Here is a 16311-nt window from a genome sequence, read left to right as displayed (position 1 = left end):
GTGAAGCTTTTCTGTTCAGAGACCATAAAAAAGAAATACAACAATTTAGCTGTAAGATTTATTTAAAAAATACAGTAAATATGAATAAATTTAAAAAAAATGAAACAAACTCGTTATTTATTGATTATTTAAATTGTTAAAAATCAGACACAGTACATGTTCTTGTAATAATCGAACCCTTTTACAGATTAAAATACCAAGATATAAACTTTACATAACAAATATTTACATCAGGTTTTGCATCAGTGAAGCTTTTCTGTTCAGAGACCATAAAAAAGAAATACAACAATTTAGCTGTAAGATTTATTTAAAAAATACAGTAAATATGAATAAATTTTTAAAAAATGAAATATACTCGTTATTTATTGATTATTTAAATTGTTAAAAATCAGACACAGTACATGTTCTTGTAATAATCGAACCCTTTTACAGATTAAAATACCAAGATATAAACTTTACATAACAAATATTTAGTACTTTAATAAAACTTAAATGCTCAGGGAATTGTTTGAGTTGATTTTGTCATCATATTATACCCCTATATCACTCATCACTCACTCAAGGAGTTGAGTTTACTCTTTTCCACACTGCCACACTCCGACTCTGGATTTAATTCCCTCCACAGTACTAAGTTTCACGACAGGTCCGAAAACAGGGTTTAAAGAGATCTCGACAGTAGGCTTAGCGATGTCTTTATATTGGCGACGTCGATAAACGACAGTGATAAGTCACCATCAACCATTTGAGTCGTGTGCTAGTCTCTCTTCGAAGACAATTAAAAATGTTGTAGTTCTGTATGCGCTAGTCTTTATAGTTTGATATTTCGTCTTTTCTATTCGATACAAATTCTTATTAAATGGGCAGACGTTTATGATGATAGATGAGATATTATGATGTTATGAGGGCAAGTTTAAAAAAAGGCAACATAACATGAACACCATGGCCCATTTTGAAAAATGCGTTGAAATAATTGCATTCCTCTTCTGGAAAACGAAATTCATGTTCCGTTTCGCAGCAGAATAGATAAAATGGACATATATAATGGCACCTCGTACAGACCCTCAAGTCGTTATATCACTAGTAAGTGCCTTTCTTTGGGATATTAATCCATCTACTGAGCCGAGGTGCCGAAAAGGGTATTTTCATAATGTATTCTAAAATTTAATCTAGACGAGTGTTATAATACAGGTTAGTCGAAGATGGTTTTCTACTACATTTGCAACATGGTACGAAGGCGGAGGAGCTGGCTGACATAGTTTGCAATATGTGTCGCGGGGGCCGTGAAATAGCTTTAGTAATTTGATCAGCACTCGCGCAAGGTTCATCTGGATGTAGCCGACGTTGTCGTTCAATTCTTAATCTTTCATAGCGCTGAGCAAATGCGACGCTTCGCTGAAGTCCGGCAAGACTTTGAGTACGTGCTGGGAACCGTTCTAAATTGTTTGAAACTTCTCCAACCTCAGCGGTATCAGTATCTACGATTTCTTTGTGGTCTAAAATCATTCCAATGTTTAATTTCAAGTTGGTAGTACCATCTCTAAAAATGAGATATACTGTGGCTTGATCTAGTATCTTCAATGAGAAGTTATCATTAATCTTCAAAGCTTTCATTTTTATTTGAAAGGGTTTGAAAGATTGGGACAGTTTTTTACTTTTCTCTTTTATAAAGTTGTCGAACTCAATAGCGAGCATTTCCTCATTATCTGGGCGCGTGTTATCATCTGCATGTCCACCAATTTTCAAAATTTCAGGATCTTTTTGCGCTAGCTGTGTATCTATCATAACTTTTTGTAAAACCGGCGGATCGTTCAAAGTGTGCCATTTCCACTGAGAAACTGGTCCTAATTTTGTGTCCAGTATAACGCCTTCAGTTTGATTGTATTTGAGTCTATAGTTTAAACAGATTAATATTATAGGTAAGTAATTATTTGTAAGAAGCCAAAGCTTGTTGTTCTACTCGTATAGTAAGTATTAAATTGTAAGGTAAAAATTTCACGTAGTATCCATCATTCTGCCTGATTTGCCACGAAGTAGTCTTGCGTTCAATTTTGAAGGCCGCTGTATAATACAATTATGATTGACACTTCAAACTCAGATATGTAGTGCGTGGGTAAATTCAGAAATTGATTACTATGGGCACCATAAACCATTTATCACGACATAAACTGGGAGGGCTTTCACCCATCTCGGTAATAAGAGAAAATGATCAAAACTTCCTGAAATAATTTTATGGAAAACCATGGTACGAAGAACAAAAATAAAGAACCTCAAACTTCTACTTCGGAATTCAACTTCAATTTACTCACCGAATTTTACCACTGTGATCAAATACTATACCATTACCCAAATAATCAAACGTTGCTAAAACGGTAGTAGGATGTGATCGACCATTTTCATTTTTCTCGCCGCTGCTATATACCACAAACCGCTGCTGCGCGTTACTCTCTGTATTAAAAATTAATTCGATCAAATTATCTTAAAAACAAACCTACTGTACCCATTTCGTCACGAGTTTATATTAACGTTAACCAAATAATATTAACTTCTAAGTATCTAAATTCCATTAAAAAAATGTCTCGTTTTATCTCGTGTTTATCGTAAAAACTGTTGTAGAAGAAAGGATTGCGGCATACCGTCTTTATAATTATATAAATGTCTGCTTGTCTGTCAGGATTACTCAGGATAGGCTTCAATTCATAAGATTCTTTGCCAAAAATGTTGTTAGTTTTTAGCCAAAACTATTTATTTGATTTACATTAATTCCTTAGAAATCCGAAGTTTCTGTTTTACACAATTTACGAGAGAGAGCGCGCCGCTTTTAGTGGGGTCCCTGTTTGTGGTTGATCGGTTTGCGTCCGAAATATCATGTAAGTACTAACATTAGTAACAAATGACAAAAATATTACTGTGTAGCAAACTCAGCAACCTTCTTAAAAGCGATAAATATCCCAAATACAATTGAATGAAATTAATAATAAAATTGACCTTCAGCGTCGTAATAATCAAGCGCAAGTTGACCATTTCTGTAAAACCAACGACCACGTCCATTATCATCGAATTCTGCTAGTTTTTCTCCAGAGTCGTAATGTTTTATGCCTTTATTCTTGTTACGTTCAAACCAGTTAAATTCAGGATGAGCTGGTCGCATACGATATACGTTCATCTATTAATTAAACCAATGTTTATAATGATTAACAAGATCATAGTACCTACCTAATTACACTTCTTATTTAAAACAAGATGTTAACAAATAATTTAAAGCATTTTTTTAACTTGAAATTTGGCAAACGTTTTGCGATTCAGGCGCTCGCTGAGTAAGATTATTAGTATTTCAAAATTAAAACCATTACTCAAAATTTTAAAAATACCAATTAACATTATCATGGCCATACGATAACCATCGACATAGGCTCCACGTTACTTCTGTGGGCTCCGTGTTCATTTTATGAATTAATAATAAAAATTTGCATATTTCATAATATCGCAGTTGTTCCTACACTGTTACCTAAAATATTTGTTTATCGAATACGTAATTTTTTTTATGTAGTTATTGCACAGTAACGTCTAAAAACATAGTACCCTGTTTCTAAATATACTTACTATTTGATATGATATATCTATGAGATGATGTATGATCTACCTACCAATAAAAGCCCTGTCAGAATCGGTTCCGCTGTTTCGGGATTGGCTCGGATAAACAGACACGCGGGCAATAGACGGTTAGATAAAGAAAACGAATTGTTTTTGTTTGCTTAATTAAATGCAGGAAAAACCAACATTTGTCACTTAAATTTTATATGTTAAATAACGATTAACGCTACAAATAAACAGCAAATTTAACGCCGACGAAACAACGGGGAAAGACTCAAGTCGCAAGTCTATGGGCATGTAAAGCTCTGACGCGGCGACGTCTCAACGATATGAATGAAATTGAACGTTTGGTTGTTTGTTTGCCTTAATACCTTTCTAAGCGAGTTTTTCATATAATTAGGGATGGTCACAGCGTGGTGGGTTTGTGTGGGTTTCACTATATTAGGAAAAGTTCTTACCTTGCGAACCACTTTTTCAATAGGTAATAACGTCCATCCTTTATCAATGAAAGACCGATCGGATAAAGCATAACGCGTTATACCTTTTGTGGATTCTTGATCAATCTGCGATTAATAAAACACCTCGATAAATTTTATAATATTACGTGCTTATGCCTTTAGTTTTACTCTGAAAGAAGCGAGCCCTGAGTATACTTTAATTTATGTTTAATTTACGTGCTTATCTAACTACACACATCAATTTTGCACCACGCAAACACAAGTAGGTATTCAATAAAAATATTAACTAAAATATACTACGGATAAACGAGGTTCGAAGGAAAGTAGATTTTGCATTTCATAATGCAATTACTGATTCACTTGAATGATGTTATTATAGTTTCCTACTTTCTCCTTACATCATTTTTCTTCACTTTAGACATTAATAAAATAACCGGAAACCGATTTAAGTGTGTAAATGAATAAAAGTATGTAATATAAAAACAATAAAAGTTATGACAAAATTTGTAATTTTACAGTCAAAAAGACATTACTAGTCCTTGCTCTCGTGTCATGTTTTAAACAGTTACTTTATTTAATAAAAATAATTACAAAAAGTTTGTAATGAGCAGTAGTAATAGTTGAAATACGATATTTTTTAGTGAGCTTTATCACAGACAGCGAAATACGAAATGTGCAAATATATCACGCCGCCCGCGCCGTGAACGAAAAATCAGTTTTCCTTAAATTAAATATTGGAGAAAAAAGGGTCGCTTAAATTTTCTTGGCTTGATCTTTTTTAGTACTTGCATCTTCGAACAATGTAGTTATAGATTTAGTTTTTTTTATATATTTTTATTCTAAGTTTTTTTATAAATCAATTAAAAGGTAATTTGTAATTAATTGTATTAGCCAATATAAAAAAATAAGCAAGCATGTATTTTTACAGTCCTGGCTAAAATGTACTTACTGCTTTTGGAATCTTCGAGCTTGGCATCGAAATAAGTTTATTCTCATTATTTAAATTTTTATCTGAACTATCTCCAGATTTCGTATAAGCCATATTCTCATCATAATATGTCTGAAATAACAGAGGCACAGAGCCCTCGTCGTTTTTTTCGTTTGGTTTGGTTTTTAATATTTTCTGTCCAACCACAACATCATAATTAGTCTTTCTATTTTTAGCGTTCAATACAATATTTTCAATGTCCAATTCTAAATCTGAATCAATACATATCATACAAGAAGACGTTTTGTTATTTTTGTGAAGTTCTAAGTGATTTTGAACCATAAATGACGAAACATTAAGGTCTGATAATCGACTAGGTTTTTTTGGAATACTTTTTGAAGATTGCTTCAATTTCACCAAACGAAGAATCAAATCATCCGTTGATGGTGCGCGTACTTTTATTTTATTAGGATTCATTTCGTTATTTTTCAAATTTTTATTTGGCAATTGAGTAATTTCGTTTGTTTTTAGCTGCTTCTTTAATTTATCTTCACTGGTAATTTCATTTAGATTTTTTCCAACATTTTTACCCGTCTTTTCTTCGAGGTTACTTTGGACCTTTTTATCATTAACTTGATTGAGTTTCTCTTTTAATTTTTCTTTAAATATATTCTGAACGTCTTCTTCACGGCCAAGCGCACTTTTTTGTTTTTCGTGCGTATTACTCTCATGTTCATTCTGGAGAACATCTAATTTTTCTAGTCGTAATTGTTTTCGCTTTACCTTTTCATCAGGCTGTGTTTCTTCCTTTTTATTTTTTTTTAAACGGTCTTTTTTATCGTTACTTATTTTTAAGAGGTCATCCTTTTCTTTGGTATCTTTTATTTTCTTTTTTTTAAACGTGCTATTATCACCACTTGGGCTATTTCTCCATATTTGATTTTTTCCGTTTCTTTTGTAGTCTTTATCCTGTTCTTTTAAATTTGGCTCTTCTTGCATGCTATCTGCTGGACCATTTTTTATTTTTTTGTTTGCTTTTTCTTTTGAAATAGGTATTATTTCATTTGTTTTATTTTCTACTGGATTAACGCTTAGGTGTTCGCTTTCTATTTGGTTATTTTTGTGTTTTGCTTCACGAGTTCTAATTGGCAAGGGTTTTTTTTCTATTCGCTTTTTTTTAAGGATGTGAACTTTATCTTGTATTTCTCCCTGAAAATGATTTCCTTCATTTGTTAGTTTATTAAATTTGGATTTAATTTGCAACATTTCTTGTACTTCTTTTATTAAATCCGTAGAATCTTTATATGATTTAATTTTATTTACTAAAATGGGAGATTGAGGAAAGTTAAAAGTAAAGGCCTCTTTTAGGGATATAACAGAGGAAACACTTTCTTTGCGAGCTTCTTGCTGAAAATTAGTATTTTTAAGAAATTTCTCAGATTGACATTCTTTTGGAACATTTTTATTTTTCACTTTTCTCAAACGACTTTTATAATGATCCTCGGAAAGAGCTTTGGAGTAAATTGTCTCTACAGCTTTGGAGGTCTTTGTATTAAAATGAAGTTCAGAAAATCTATTGTATTTGTTGAGTTTTTCTAACTCAACAGTATTTAATGTTTCTATGCTTAAAGAAACCGCTGTTTTAAAATCCGTTTTAAACGAAACCTTTTCATTGAAATTAATTGCAGATTCACGCGCAGGACTAGTAATCGATAGATAGCTTGCGTTTTTTATACAGGTTCGGCTCTGTTCTAAAAATGATTTTCTTTTCTTTCTTTTCTCCAATCTAAAATTGGTTGACAGTGAAACTTTATGACTTATACTTTTGTTACATGAATCACTAGAAAACAATTCAGACATAATACTTAGTTTGTTTGTTTCTCTTGCAGACTTAACACTTTTGGCATCTTCTGTGAATCGATCTAAAGAAAATTGTGCGCTTCCAAACTGTTTCATTGTATTGTGCTGATTTAATGCTATATCTCGTAGTATTGTTTTTATCTTTTTTAACCATTGCTTAGTTAAATATGCTTTGTTTTGGCTCGACTTAGAAGTGGTACTTTTTTCTGTTGTGGTTTTGCACGCATGGCACGGACAGTTGTACCGGCCGAAATCTACACAATGATGACACAATCCCACGTTGCTAGATTCTGTTTGCCGGAACAGCTTAGATTTCTTCGTAATAAATCTAAGACAACGGGGACAAGTGATTTTTCGTGTGTCTGTAAAAGATATCCAGAAATAAACAATAAAAACAGTTACCCAGTCTATACTTAGTCTGGCCATAAATACTGTTACAATAATTAAAAATAAACAAAATATTACATTTGAATTTGGAATCTGTCATTTTTATATGATTGCTCATTGAGTTTTCTTATTTTGGCGCCAATACATTATGCAATAATTTGCGATATTAAAATGGAGTGGGGTGATAAAGAGAACCGAATCGCTGTGATTGCATTACACAAAGTAGGTATGGAGCCAAATGCAATTTTTAAAACTCTCCATACGCTTGGTATTAGTAAAATGTTTGTGTACCGGGCTATTAATAGGTGCAATGAGACCTCCTCTGTTTGTGACAGAAAAATATCTGGCCGTCCACGTAGTGTTCGTACGAAAAAGGTGGTCAAAGCAGTAAGGGAAAGAATTCGAAGAAATCCTGTCCGAAACTTCGAATAAGCTTTTTATACTTTAAATTGTTTTATATTTATGTATTAAACTAACACACTGTAAAAGTAATAAATGTTATTTGCAATAGATTTTTTTTCCCCTTTGTCTCAGTATTTAGGGCAAGACTAGATAGGTATAGTTTTTACATCTTACAAAAGGTTAAAACTTACAAATATGTACCGATATAGTTACCGGGAGTAACAAAACCGATTGCTATATTCATAAGAAGCTCATTCCAAAGCTGGATGGTACATTGCAAAATAATTTCTGGAAACGCATTGGATCACCGTATCGGTTCCAAAAAGAATCAACCCTACTCAAGTGACGGGCGGTACAATGGCAAAATGAAGATGATTGTATCATCTAAAACAATTGCTCAAATAACTCCCTATGAAAAATATGGTACAAAACAGAGATAACCATAGCCTCTCCGTAGATACAGAGGTTCTTTACGCGACTATTCGAACGACCTGATTTTTTATGAAGTAACATAAAACTGGCCGGTGCTTGGAAGTTCACCGTTGACTCCACGCGAATCCTAATTTGTACTTTGTAGAGAATAAGCCCCAACTCCAGGCTTTTGTTGGCTGAAAACTCCCAGTAAGACGTCAATTTTCCATGCCAAATATCTGAGACATCGAACCAGCACAAGTCTTTCTTCACAGTGAACGCTCAAACTTATGGAATTAATTAAATTTACTTTATTTGGATTTCCTTACAAGTTCTTTAGGTACTTTAGGTAGGCGTAAAATGGTAATAACTTTTTTTTTTTTTCGGAGACCAATGCGAACGAGCTTACGGCTCAAACCTTGTTTGAATGGTTATCGGAGCCCATAAATGCCACCACCAACCTTGAGATATGAGGTGTAAATCTCAATTATATTGTTCAACACCTGTTTCATCCTTAAAACCGGAACGCAATACTGCTTCGCGGCAGAAATAGGCAGGGTACCTTTACGGACTCACACTATGCTTTCCACTAGCTTCGAGACCGATTCATAATACTTGGTTGGTATAAGGAAATGAGTATTAGAATTACCGATGAACATTTTCGTTACATTAGAATCTACATTCAAATTATTTACGGGAAACTCCATACAGGCTTCGGGCTTCAACTCATAGTTCTGAAAAACAACAATTATATATTTTTTTGTGATTTTACAATATGTCTTAAAAACAACATCGACCATTTTATAGTCACCCACGTTTTTGTTTTGTTCTATAACACCGATAAAATCTGCGATATTTTTATCGTTTCCAATTCCAACTTTTTTTGAAACTTCTAGCTCTTCGCAGTATTTGCAACAAGAAAATCTTTGAATACTTTCACTGCAATAGAAAATTTGTGAATTCATTGTTATAATACTGCCACTTCATTAATCCGTACTGTCTAGAACCACTGCGATCATACAGCGCGTTTGCAAAGACGTTTTTTTGCCACGCGCTGCATACCTTCTGGCTTGGGAATGAACTCCTTTTACATGTTCTATTTCAAGCGTGGTTAGAAGAGACTACCTACTCAGTAGTAGACAACGGCTGCTTGCCCGTGCCCTTGGCATTGCTGACGTCCACAAGCGACGGTAACCAGTCACCATTAGAAGGGCTGTATGCTCGTTCGTATTCTACTAAACACAATATTCAAATGTCGAGGAATAACACCACGTTCGTTGTCACGAAAACTGTGGAGTATTAGAAATGACTGAAATACCATAATAACAATAAAAAATGCGAAATTTAACCGTAAAAGTAGTTTTAACCATCCAAAATAATAAGCACGGGCTTCGTAAATTTATGGTCATAAGGCTAAAATAAACCTATCGTACCTTTTATACGGCTTCATATTGAGATTAGATAACTAATTTTACACATAATACACAAAATATTGATTTAAAAAATCATATACAGTTTATAGTAAAAATAATTATAAAGCAGTAGACTACATGAATTGAGAATAATGTTGTCTATTTGACATTAGGTATAGCGGTCTTTTTGGCGGAAAACTGGTAGTAGCTGTCGCGGCTGTAACTATATTAGCAACTTCACTCTATCGAAACGTCGATTGAATTAAAGTAATGGATATCGAACTACCCCTCAAGGGCTATTTATGCGTTTCTAGTTCTAGGTATAGCTGTTATTTTTTTTATAGGATTGATGGGTGGACGAGCTCACGTCCCTCCTGGTATTAAGTGGTAAGCGCAGCCCATAGACATCTACTTACATGCCGCCACCCACCTCGAGACATGAGTTGTAAGGTCTCAGTTTTAGCAGTAGGTACAACGGCTGCCCCACCTTTAGAACCGAAACGAACTACTGCTTCACGGCATAAATAGGCGGAACGGTGGTACCTACCCGAGAGCATTCATAAGACTTATCACCAGTAATAACGCAAATTATAATTTTGCATGTTTAATTTTTATTACAAGATGTTACTCCTCTACCGTGGAAGTCAATCGTAAACATTTGTTAAGTACGTATTTCATTAGAAAAACTCGTACCCGCCTGCGGGATTCTAATACCGTTGCATCGCTCCACACGAATGTACCGGGCGCCTTATCCTTTAGGCCATGACGAAGTCTTGGACCTCATGTCTCAAGCCGGGGGGGAAGCATTCACATTATGTCACATTTGAAGTCGTCGTGATCTAGAAAGACGTCCGGTTTATGCGATGCAACGGTGTTCGAGTACCGCAGGCGGGTACCAATTTTTCTAATGAAATACGTACTTAACAAATGTTCACGATTGACTTCCACGGTGAAGGAATAACATCGTGTAATAAAAATCAAACCCGCAAAAATATAATTTGCGTAATTACTGGTGGTAGGACCTCTTGTGAGTCCGCACGGGTAGGTACACCACTCTACCTATTTCTGCTGTGAAGCAGTAATGCGTTTCGGTTTGAAGGGCGGGGCAGCCGTTGTAATTAAACTGAGACCTTAGAACTCATATCTCAAGGTGGGTGGCGCATTTACGTTGCAGATGTCTATGGGCTCCAGTAACCGCTAGTACCAGATGGGCTGTGAGCTCGTCCACCCATATAAACAATAAAAAAAATTGCGTCCATGGGCTCTAGTAACTGAATCACTAATCAACCCAGTAGACCAGATCAGCAATCTACCCAATAGAGAAATGTCATATTACGGATAGGTGTCATGAACCCAAGCTGGACGCATAGGTATACACGCGGACTTGAAACGTATTCTAGCCTATCCTAGCTACTTCGGCGAGTCACTTAGGTGTTTCGGTTTTGAAGACGGGACAGCCGCTATACAATATACTTGAGAATTTGACATAATTTCTTCAAGTTAGATTCCAAAATTACTACTTAAAAGTAAGTCACAGAACAGAGTTAAGTCAAGATATCCATGCTTGTTATTGAGCTTCTCTGAAGAGAGACTTATTTTTATTTCCTTTTTCTCACGATTTTCTTCACTCTAAGTTAATAATCAAAGTGTTCCTCCTATCAGGGCTTATTCCCTCTAGCTGAGATTCCAATTATAGGATTTTATTTATAGATATCTTATGTGAAACAGAATAAATTAATTATTAAAGCTTTTTTATTTTATTTATACAATTTATTTGGTATTGCAAATTTATGAATATTTCACTCCTTTTTCTTTTTCAATAAATTAATAATCTTTTGTTTTAAAGTAACAGAAGAACCAACAACTTTGAGAACTAATTCTTTTGTACAAATATTATGCAGAGGTCCAAAAGCAAGGGCCACAACTGTACAAGCAAGACATATCACATTATATGGCATACTGAAGTCTGGTGTTGGTAATGATACCATCACACCATTAGTACGAAATACTGCAGGATACCCTGGAAAAAAAAATTGCAGTTAGACATTGCTGAATCGTATGAACTGATGCTGTAATGTACTTGTGGGAAAATACTAAATTGTACCAAAATCTAGGGAAATTATATTATTGTTAGGAACACAAAACAAAAACTATTTACAATGTAGTTTAGGTCAAAATTGAATATCTATTTTTGCTTACATGGTTTTGATGCATTAATTGAAGATTCAAATAAGCTTGCAGTCCCTGGTAAACTAGTATAATTTCTTGCTGTTGGTAAATTAGCAGTTATTATTGCTGACCCAACATAAAAGCCATGATTAGCATCTGGTGGATACTCTTGCCATTTTAAGAATACGAATTCAAAATCAATAGTTATCTTAGTTGTTGACTTAGGTGGTAGCCTCAGCAGTAACTCCAAGTGATAAGGTTTTTGTCTGCTACGCCCAGGTGAATAATGCCTAGCTAACACCATCTCACTTGATGCTTCCCCGTTGATTCTTAAAGAGCTTAATTGAATAGGCAACCACCAAGGTGCATTCTGCAATACAACAACATCAATGGAGGACCAAAAAGTATTGGTCAGTTCAGTCACAATACCTCCAAATTCCTTTCCATAACCTAATACATAACGATTGAAATAAAGTGGGGGCAGTTTCATAAGAACCAAATCTTTCTTACTGATATATTTAGCTCCAATAGTAGTCATTTTGTTTTCAGGTTTAATTGTGTACAGAGCAAGTTTTGTTTCACTGCCTCCTCGCTGTGACAGTAGAACCTTTTCTGGCTCTGGAGATAGAAGGAATGGCTGGGTATCATTGGTGGTGATATCTACATACACTTTGCTACTTGATGCAAGAGGGCATCCACCAGGCAACCCTTGGCCAAATAATTTAGTAAAAGACCAATCGGTGGTTCGAATAATCTTAGAATCATAAACCAAAGCTACAGTTTGCTTTATCTCTAGGCTCACTACTGAACAATCACTAGATGAACACACTTTTCTTGTATGAACTCCAATAGAATGATAATTGGTATTGTGTATCATTCTTGAGTTTAACAATGCTGAAAGCCCTCTACTAGATTCACAAGGAAGAAGTTTCTTCCATGGTGTTAAGTTTTCTGTGCATACAATTTCTCTAGGCAGAGAAGCATAGCGTAACTGTGATGTTATATTAGGATTTTGTGGTATAGCACCGGTCGGTTGTAATGCCATTTGAGGTGTTATAGTGTTGAAATCTTCAATAAAATTTAAAGATGCACAGAACAGTCCTGCAAGGGTGGAACTTAATTTTTTCCATTGTGTATCAACATTTTCCACGTCTGAGGAAAACCAAGCGTATAGTTCTGCTCCAGGAGCTGCATCAAGCACAGGATAACCCCAATGATTATGCCTCCACTGCCCCTCTGTTAGTGTGAAATGCAGTTCATCAACTTGGAATCGTGTCAACACTTCCACCAAAGACCTAGGTGCTAAATAGGTGTGCTCGGCTGGAAAACATTTTTGTAAAATAAATATCCAAAACTATGTTTATAAAAAAGCCATCATACAAAAACATAGTTGCTAAATAGTGAGCACTGCACTTACATGACAGGTTATCATTTACTAAGGTAGTAAATTGAAAATATGTGTAAAGGTGTGCCGGTGGTAGAGGTTTAATAAATAGCTCTTCATTAAATAAATCACCATTAGCGTTAAAAATTGTCTCAATGAATACGGCAATAAAAAACAGAAAGTTTTTCGAGTTAAACATCCTGTTTAAATGTCTTTTAATTTGATTATACCTAACACATACATAAATTGCAATTTAATTCAAAGAGCATAATTAAATTCTTATTTCTTTGCAAATCGGCTTTTAATTTTTAACTTTATCTATCTAGCTCCATAGATAATAGCAATCTAGCTCCATAGATTTTTTTTTTTTGGTACAATTTTTCCTTGTTAGGAAAGGCAAAGGGATCTAAGCCCATACATCTTTGTCTGTTCTATATAATTTCTGAAATAAGCTCTATAGATAATAATATTATAGGTCTACCAGGATCTGATGGCGAAAAGAGAAAAAAGAAATTGACGCTAGCAATACTGGGGAAATTGGAGTTAAGCGGACTTTTTGGCGGGAACGCGAGGAATGAAGTTGTGTGATTTGTTTTATTTTGTCTATTTGGTGTTTCTTCAGGTTTAAATGTGTAATAATGGTGGTTTATTAACTGTTTAATATCTGTGAAAGTGCACAAATGTGGGAAAATGAAACAAAGCCGCTGGACGTCACTTCTCGGGATTCTCCAAAAAGTCCAACGAAAAAATGTCTCAGTAAATGACCACCATTTTACTGAGATTATATTTCATCCCATATCATCTCATCTCATTTCATTTGATTTCATCCCAGTTGATTAATGTCTCAAATTGATCATCTTCATTTCATTTCATCATTTTTCATAAAAATAAGAGTATAAATTAAAATAAGACATGACTTAAAGGTCTTAGTTACCAGGTCATAAAATACCTATAAAAAAATATGGAGTAAAGCGTTTTGATACTTTTTTTCCTTATAGCAGCTGATTCTGTGTGTGATACATGCAAATATACAAAATGCAATGGTCAAGGATAATTTTTGAAAATATTACTGGGGCGAATGTGGGGTTCAAAGTTTAGATGAAAACTCCAATTACTCTGTTCATGAATTTATTAATTAAATAAAGGCTATCAGAACTTGAAAATGGTTCCAAAACTGCACATCCATAAAAAAATCTTCATCGGAAGAGGAAGAGGAGGAAAACTCAGTATTTGTGATATATAATATCTATATATAATAATATTTATTTTTTCATGACAGTGGGTATTTCTTTTCGTACAGTGTAAAACTCATTTATCTTGTTTCTGATCAATTCTAAATCAAAACTATCCAAGTTTTATTAAAAAGAGGAAATAGGCACAAAGGAAATAGGTAAAAACCAGGCGTACTAAATACGCCTCTGTTAGATATGCCTTCAGCAACAATTCGTCTTATGGTAGTATTAAAAACACCTGAAATAAACCAAAGCTTAGTATACATAATACACACGAAAATGCAATAAACCAAAGTATCAAGACGTGTCATTCCTACTAACCAGTCAACGCTTGCACATGGCTCAATATCGATGATTGTGTTTGTTCTGCAACTTGTTCATTAAGTATTCGTTGATAAACATTGAAAACAATAATTCTTGCTTGCGATCGAAGAGGTTTCTTCGACATTTTCACCACTTTTTAAAGGAAAATTAAAGCCAAACCAAACACTTCCTCGAAATTTCAGTTTTGACAGATGTCATTTTTTTGTTGCCATATGAAAATCGCAAATTTTTTTACTTTTTTTTGCCATCTAATTCTGGTAGACTTATATCTATATATAGTCATAGATAATACCGTTATTATTTAAGACTAGCGACCCCCCCTCGCTTCGCTTCGGAAACATTACATTTTATGTATATTATTGATGGTTGAGTCCCGTGATATTACCCGCGGTTATTGTCATACCGCGGGTGACGCCGCGGGGCGAAGTTAGTCTAAAAAAAGTAGCTTTTTTTAAACTAAGTTACTTCTTATATCATCAGCTACCTGTCAGTGAAAGTCCCGTAAAAATCGGTCCAGCCGTTCCAGAGATTAGCCGGAACAAACAGACAGACAGACAGACAAAAATAGTAAAAAATGTTATTTTGGTGTATGTACCGTATATATATTCATATGCATGTAGTAAAAAGCGGTTATTTCAATATTACAAACAGACACTCCAATTTTATTTATATGTATAGATGTATAGATATATAATAATATAAATATTATGTGTGTTAAATATCTATGTACCTAATACACTTAATAATTTAGCTCTAAATAGGTACCTATTATTACATGCTACCATAAGTAAGACATAAAAAATTTAATTAAACGGCAGTGCTACATTATATGTAGGATGGTATGGCGAAATCTAGTGGATATTTAGTTAAACAACAAAACCTTTAATTTTTTCCAAAAATACTATTCGTAACGTCTCTGAACTCTCTATGTCAATGTTATATCTGTCATTTATATTTTCTTATTTTAAACTAGAATTAGTGTGCCCGTGTGAATTTAACAAAAAGTACCGATCTTCCCACTTATACAGGGAGTCCCAAAATTCAACGATAAGCCGGTACCGGTGTATGGTCGGGTCACCCATGGAAAAAGAATAGAAAAAATCCAGCTCTATTTTTTAAAAGTTACATTAACATTTTTTTTAAATGTTGTAATTTGATATCTTACATCCTATGATTAGATACTGTGGTTACAAGAAAAACAATTGTTTATTTTATTTTTATATTATAAACTACGAATGTTTTGGTCCTATTTGGAACTGCAATTAATAGTTATGTTACTTAGGTAGCTGAAAAAGAGCTGGATTTTTTATTTGATTTTTCTATGGGTAGCTATTGACCTGACCATACACCGGTACCGGCTTATCATTGAATTTCGGGACACCCTGTATATTTATTTTTATGTACCTACATACCGGTAAAATGGCGTGGTTATGGACAAATTCTAACTTGATGAACATTTTTAAGGTAATTTTAAGGTTGTTGATGTTTAAAACTCAATAATTTGGAGCCTGATATTGCTGTATCAGGATCCAAATTATTGAGTCTTGAGGGTATCCTTGTTATCTAATTTAAAGCTATGCAATTAGCATTTCAGTTTAAGCAAAAAAAGCAAAAATAGGTGTTATCCCTATTTACCCAGAAATTGCGGTTATTGGTTACGAAATTAGTGTTAATAGAGAAATATGCTAGGGCTGGCACTTAATTGCTGGTTTTAATTAATTTATTTATTTAGTTGCACCAACAAAGTGTTCGA

The 16311-nt window shown here is 34.1% G+C and overlaps 2 protein-coding genes and 1 long non-coding RNA gene across 4 annotated transcripts; all 3 read right to left on the bottom strand.

Moving 5' to 3' along the window:
- Positions 1-44: 44 nt before the first annotated feature.
- Positions 45-9616, bottom strand: LOC114246663 (uncharacterized). Of its 2 annotated transcripts, XM_028179324.2 has the most exons (8): positions 9471-9616; positions 8853-8976; positions 8687-8771; positions 4999-7199; positions 4050-4154; positions 2986-3163; positions 2307-2445; positions 45-1888 (listed from the first exon to the last, which is right to left on the bottom strand). In XM_028179324.2, exons 1-8 carry the CDS (start codon positions 9485-9487, stop codon positions 1162-1164), a joined length of 3576 nt encoding a protein of 1191 aa, XP_028035125.2. In that variant the 5' UTR covers positions 9488-9616; the 3' UTR covers positions 45-1161. The 2 variants fall into 2 exon arrangements, with proteins under 2 accessions (XP_028035125.2, XP_089583739.1); XM_089727613.1 differs by lacking the exon at positions 9471-9616 and having other exon boundaries at positions 8853-9120.
- A 1581-nt stretch (positions 9617-11197) lies between these two features.
- Positions 11198-13357, bottom strand: PIG-T (phosphatidylinositol glycan anchor biosynthesis class T). Its single transcript, XM_089727624.1, has 3 exons — positions 13036-13357; positions 11649-12938; positions 11198-11469 (listed from the first exon to the last, which is right to left on the bottom strand). The coding sequence occupies exons 1-3, from the start codon at positions 13199-13201 to the stop codon at positions 11249-11251; spliced, it is 1677 nt and encodes a 558-aa protein (XP_089583750.1). The 5' UTR covers positions 13202-13357; the 3' UTR covers positions 11198-11248.
- Positions 13358-14377: 1020 nt separating this feature from the next.
- LOC114246607 (uncharacterized) lies at positions 14378-15248 on the bottom strand. Its single transcript, XR_016323089.1, has 2 exons — positions 14556-15248; positions 14378-14472 (listed from the first exon to the last, which is right to left on the bottom strand). It is a non-coding gene; the product is annotated as an uncharacterized LOC114246607 (long non-coding RNA).
- Positions 15249-16311: the final 1063 nt, after the last annotated feature.

This window comes from Bombyx mandarina, chromosome 05 (genome assembly GCF_030267445.1).
Source record: "Bombyx mandarina strain Sakado chromosome 05, ASM3026744v2".
Classification (NCBI taxonomy): Eukaryota; Metazoa; Arthropoda; class Insecta; order Lepidoptera; family Bombycidae; genus Bombyx; species Bombyx mandarina.
This window is presented reverse-complemented; position numbering and strand designations above follow the sequence as displayed.

What these genes read in the sequence shown, in the direction of transcription:
- LOC114246663 (XM_089727613.1), bottom strand. Translation starts at nt 9,002, where the DNA reads ATGAATTCACAAATTTTCTATTGCAGTGAAAGTATTCAAAGATTTTCT. An exon ending in TTGAAAAAGTGGTTCGCAAG is followed by an intron (nt 3,164 to 4,049) that starts GTAAGAACTTTT and finishes TTTAATTAATAG; the next exon opens with ATGAACGTATATCGTATGCG. An exon ending in TGATTATTACGACGCTGAAG is followed by an intron (nt 2,446 to 2,985) that starts GTCAATTTTATT and finishes TTTTTAATACAG; the next exon opens with AGAGTAACGCGCAGCAGCGG.
- PIG-T (XM_089727624.1), bottom strand. Translation starts at nt 13,201, where the DNA reads ATGTTTAACTCGAAAAACTTTCTGTTTTTTATTGCCGTATTCATTGAG. An exon ending in AGTAAATGATAACCTGTCAT is followed by an intron (nt 12,939 to 13,035) that starts GTAAGTGCAGTG and finishes AATGTTTTCCAG; the next exon opens with CCGAGCACACCTATTTAGCA. An exon ending in AATTAATGCATCAAAACCAT is followed by an intron (nt 11,470 to 11,648) that starts GTAAGCAAAAAT and finishes TTTTTTTTCCAG; the next exon opens with GGTATCCTGCAGTATTTCGT.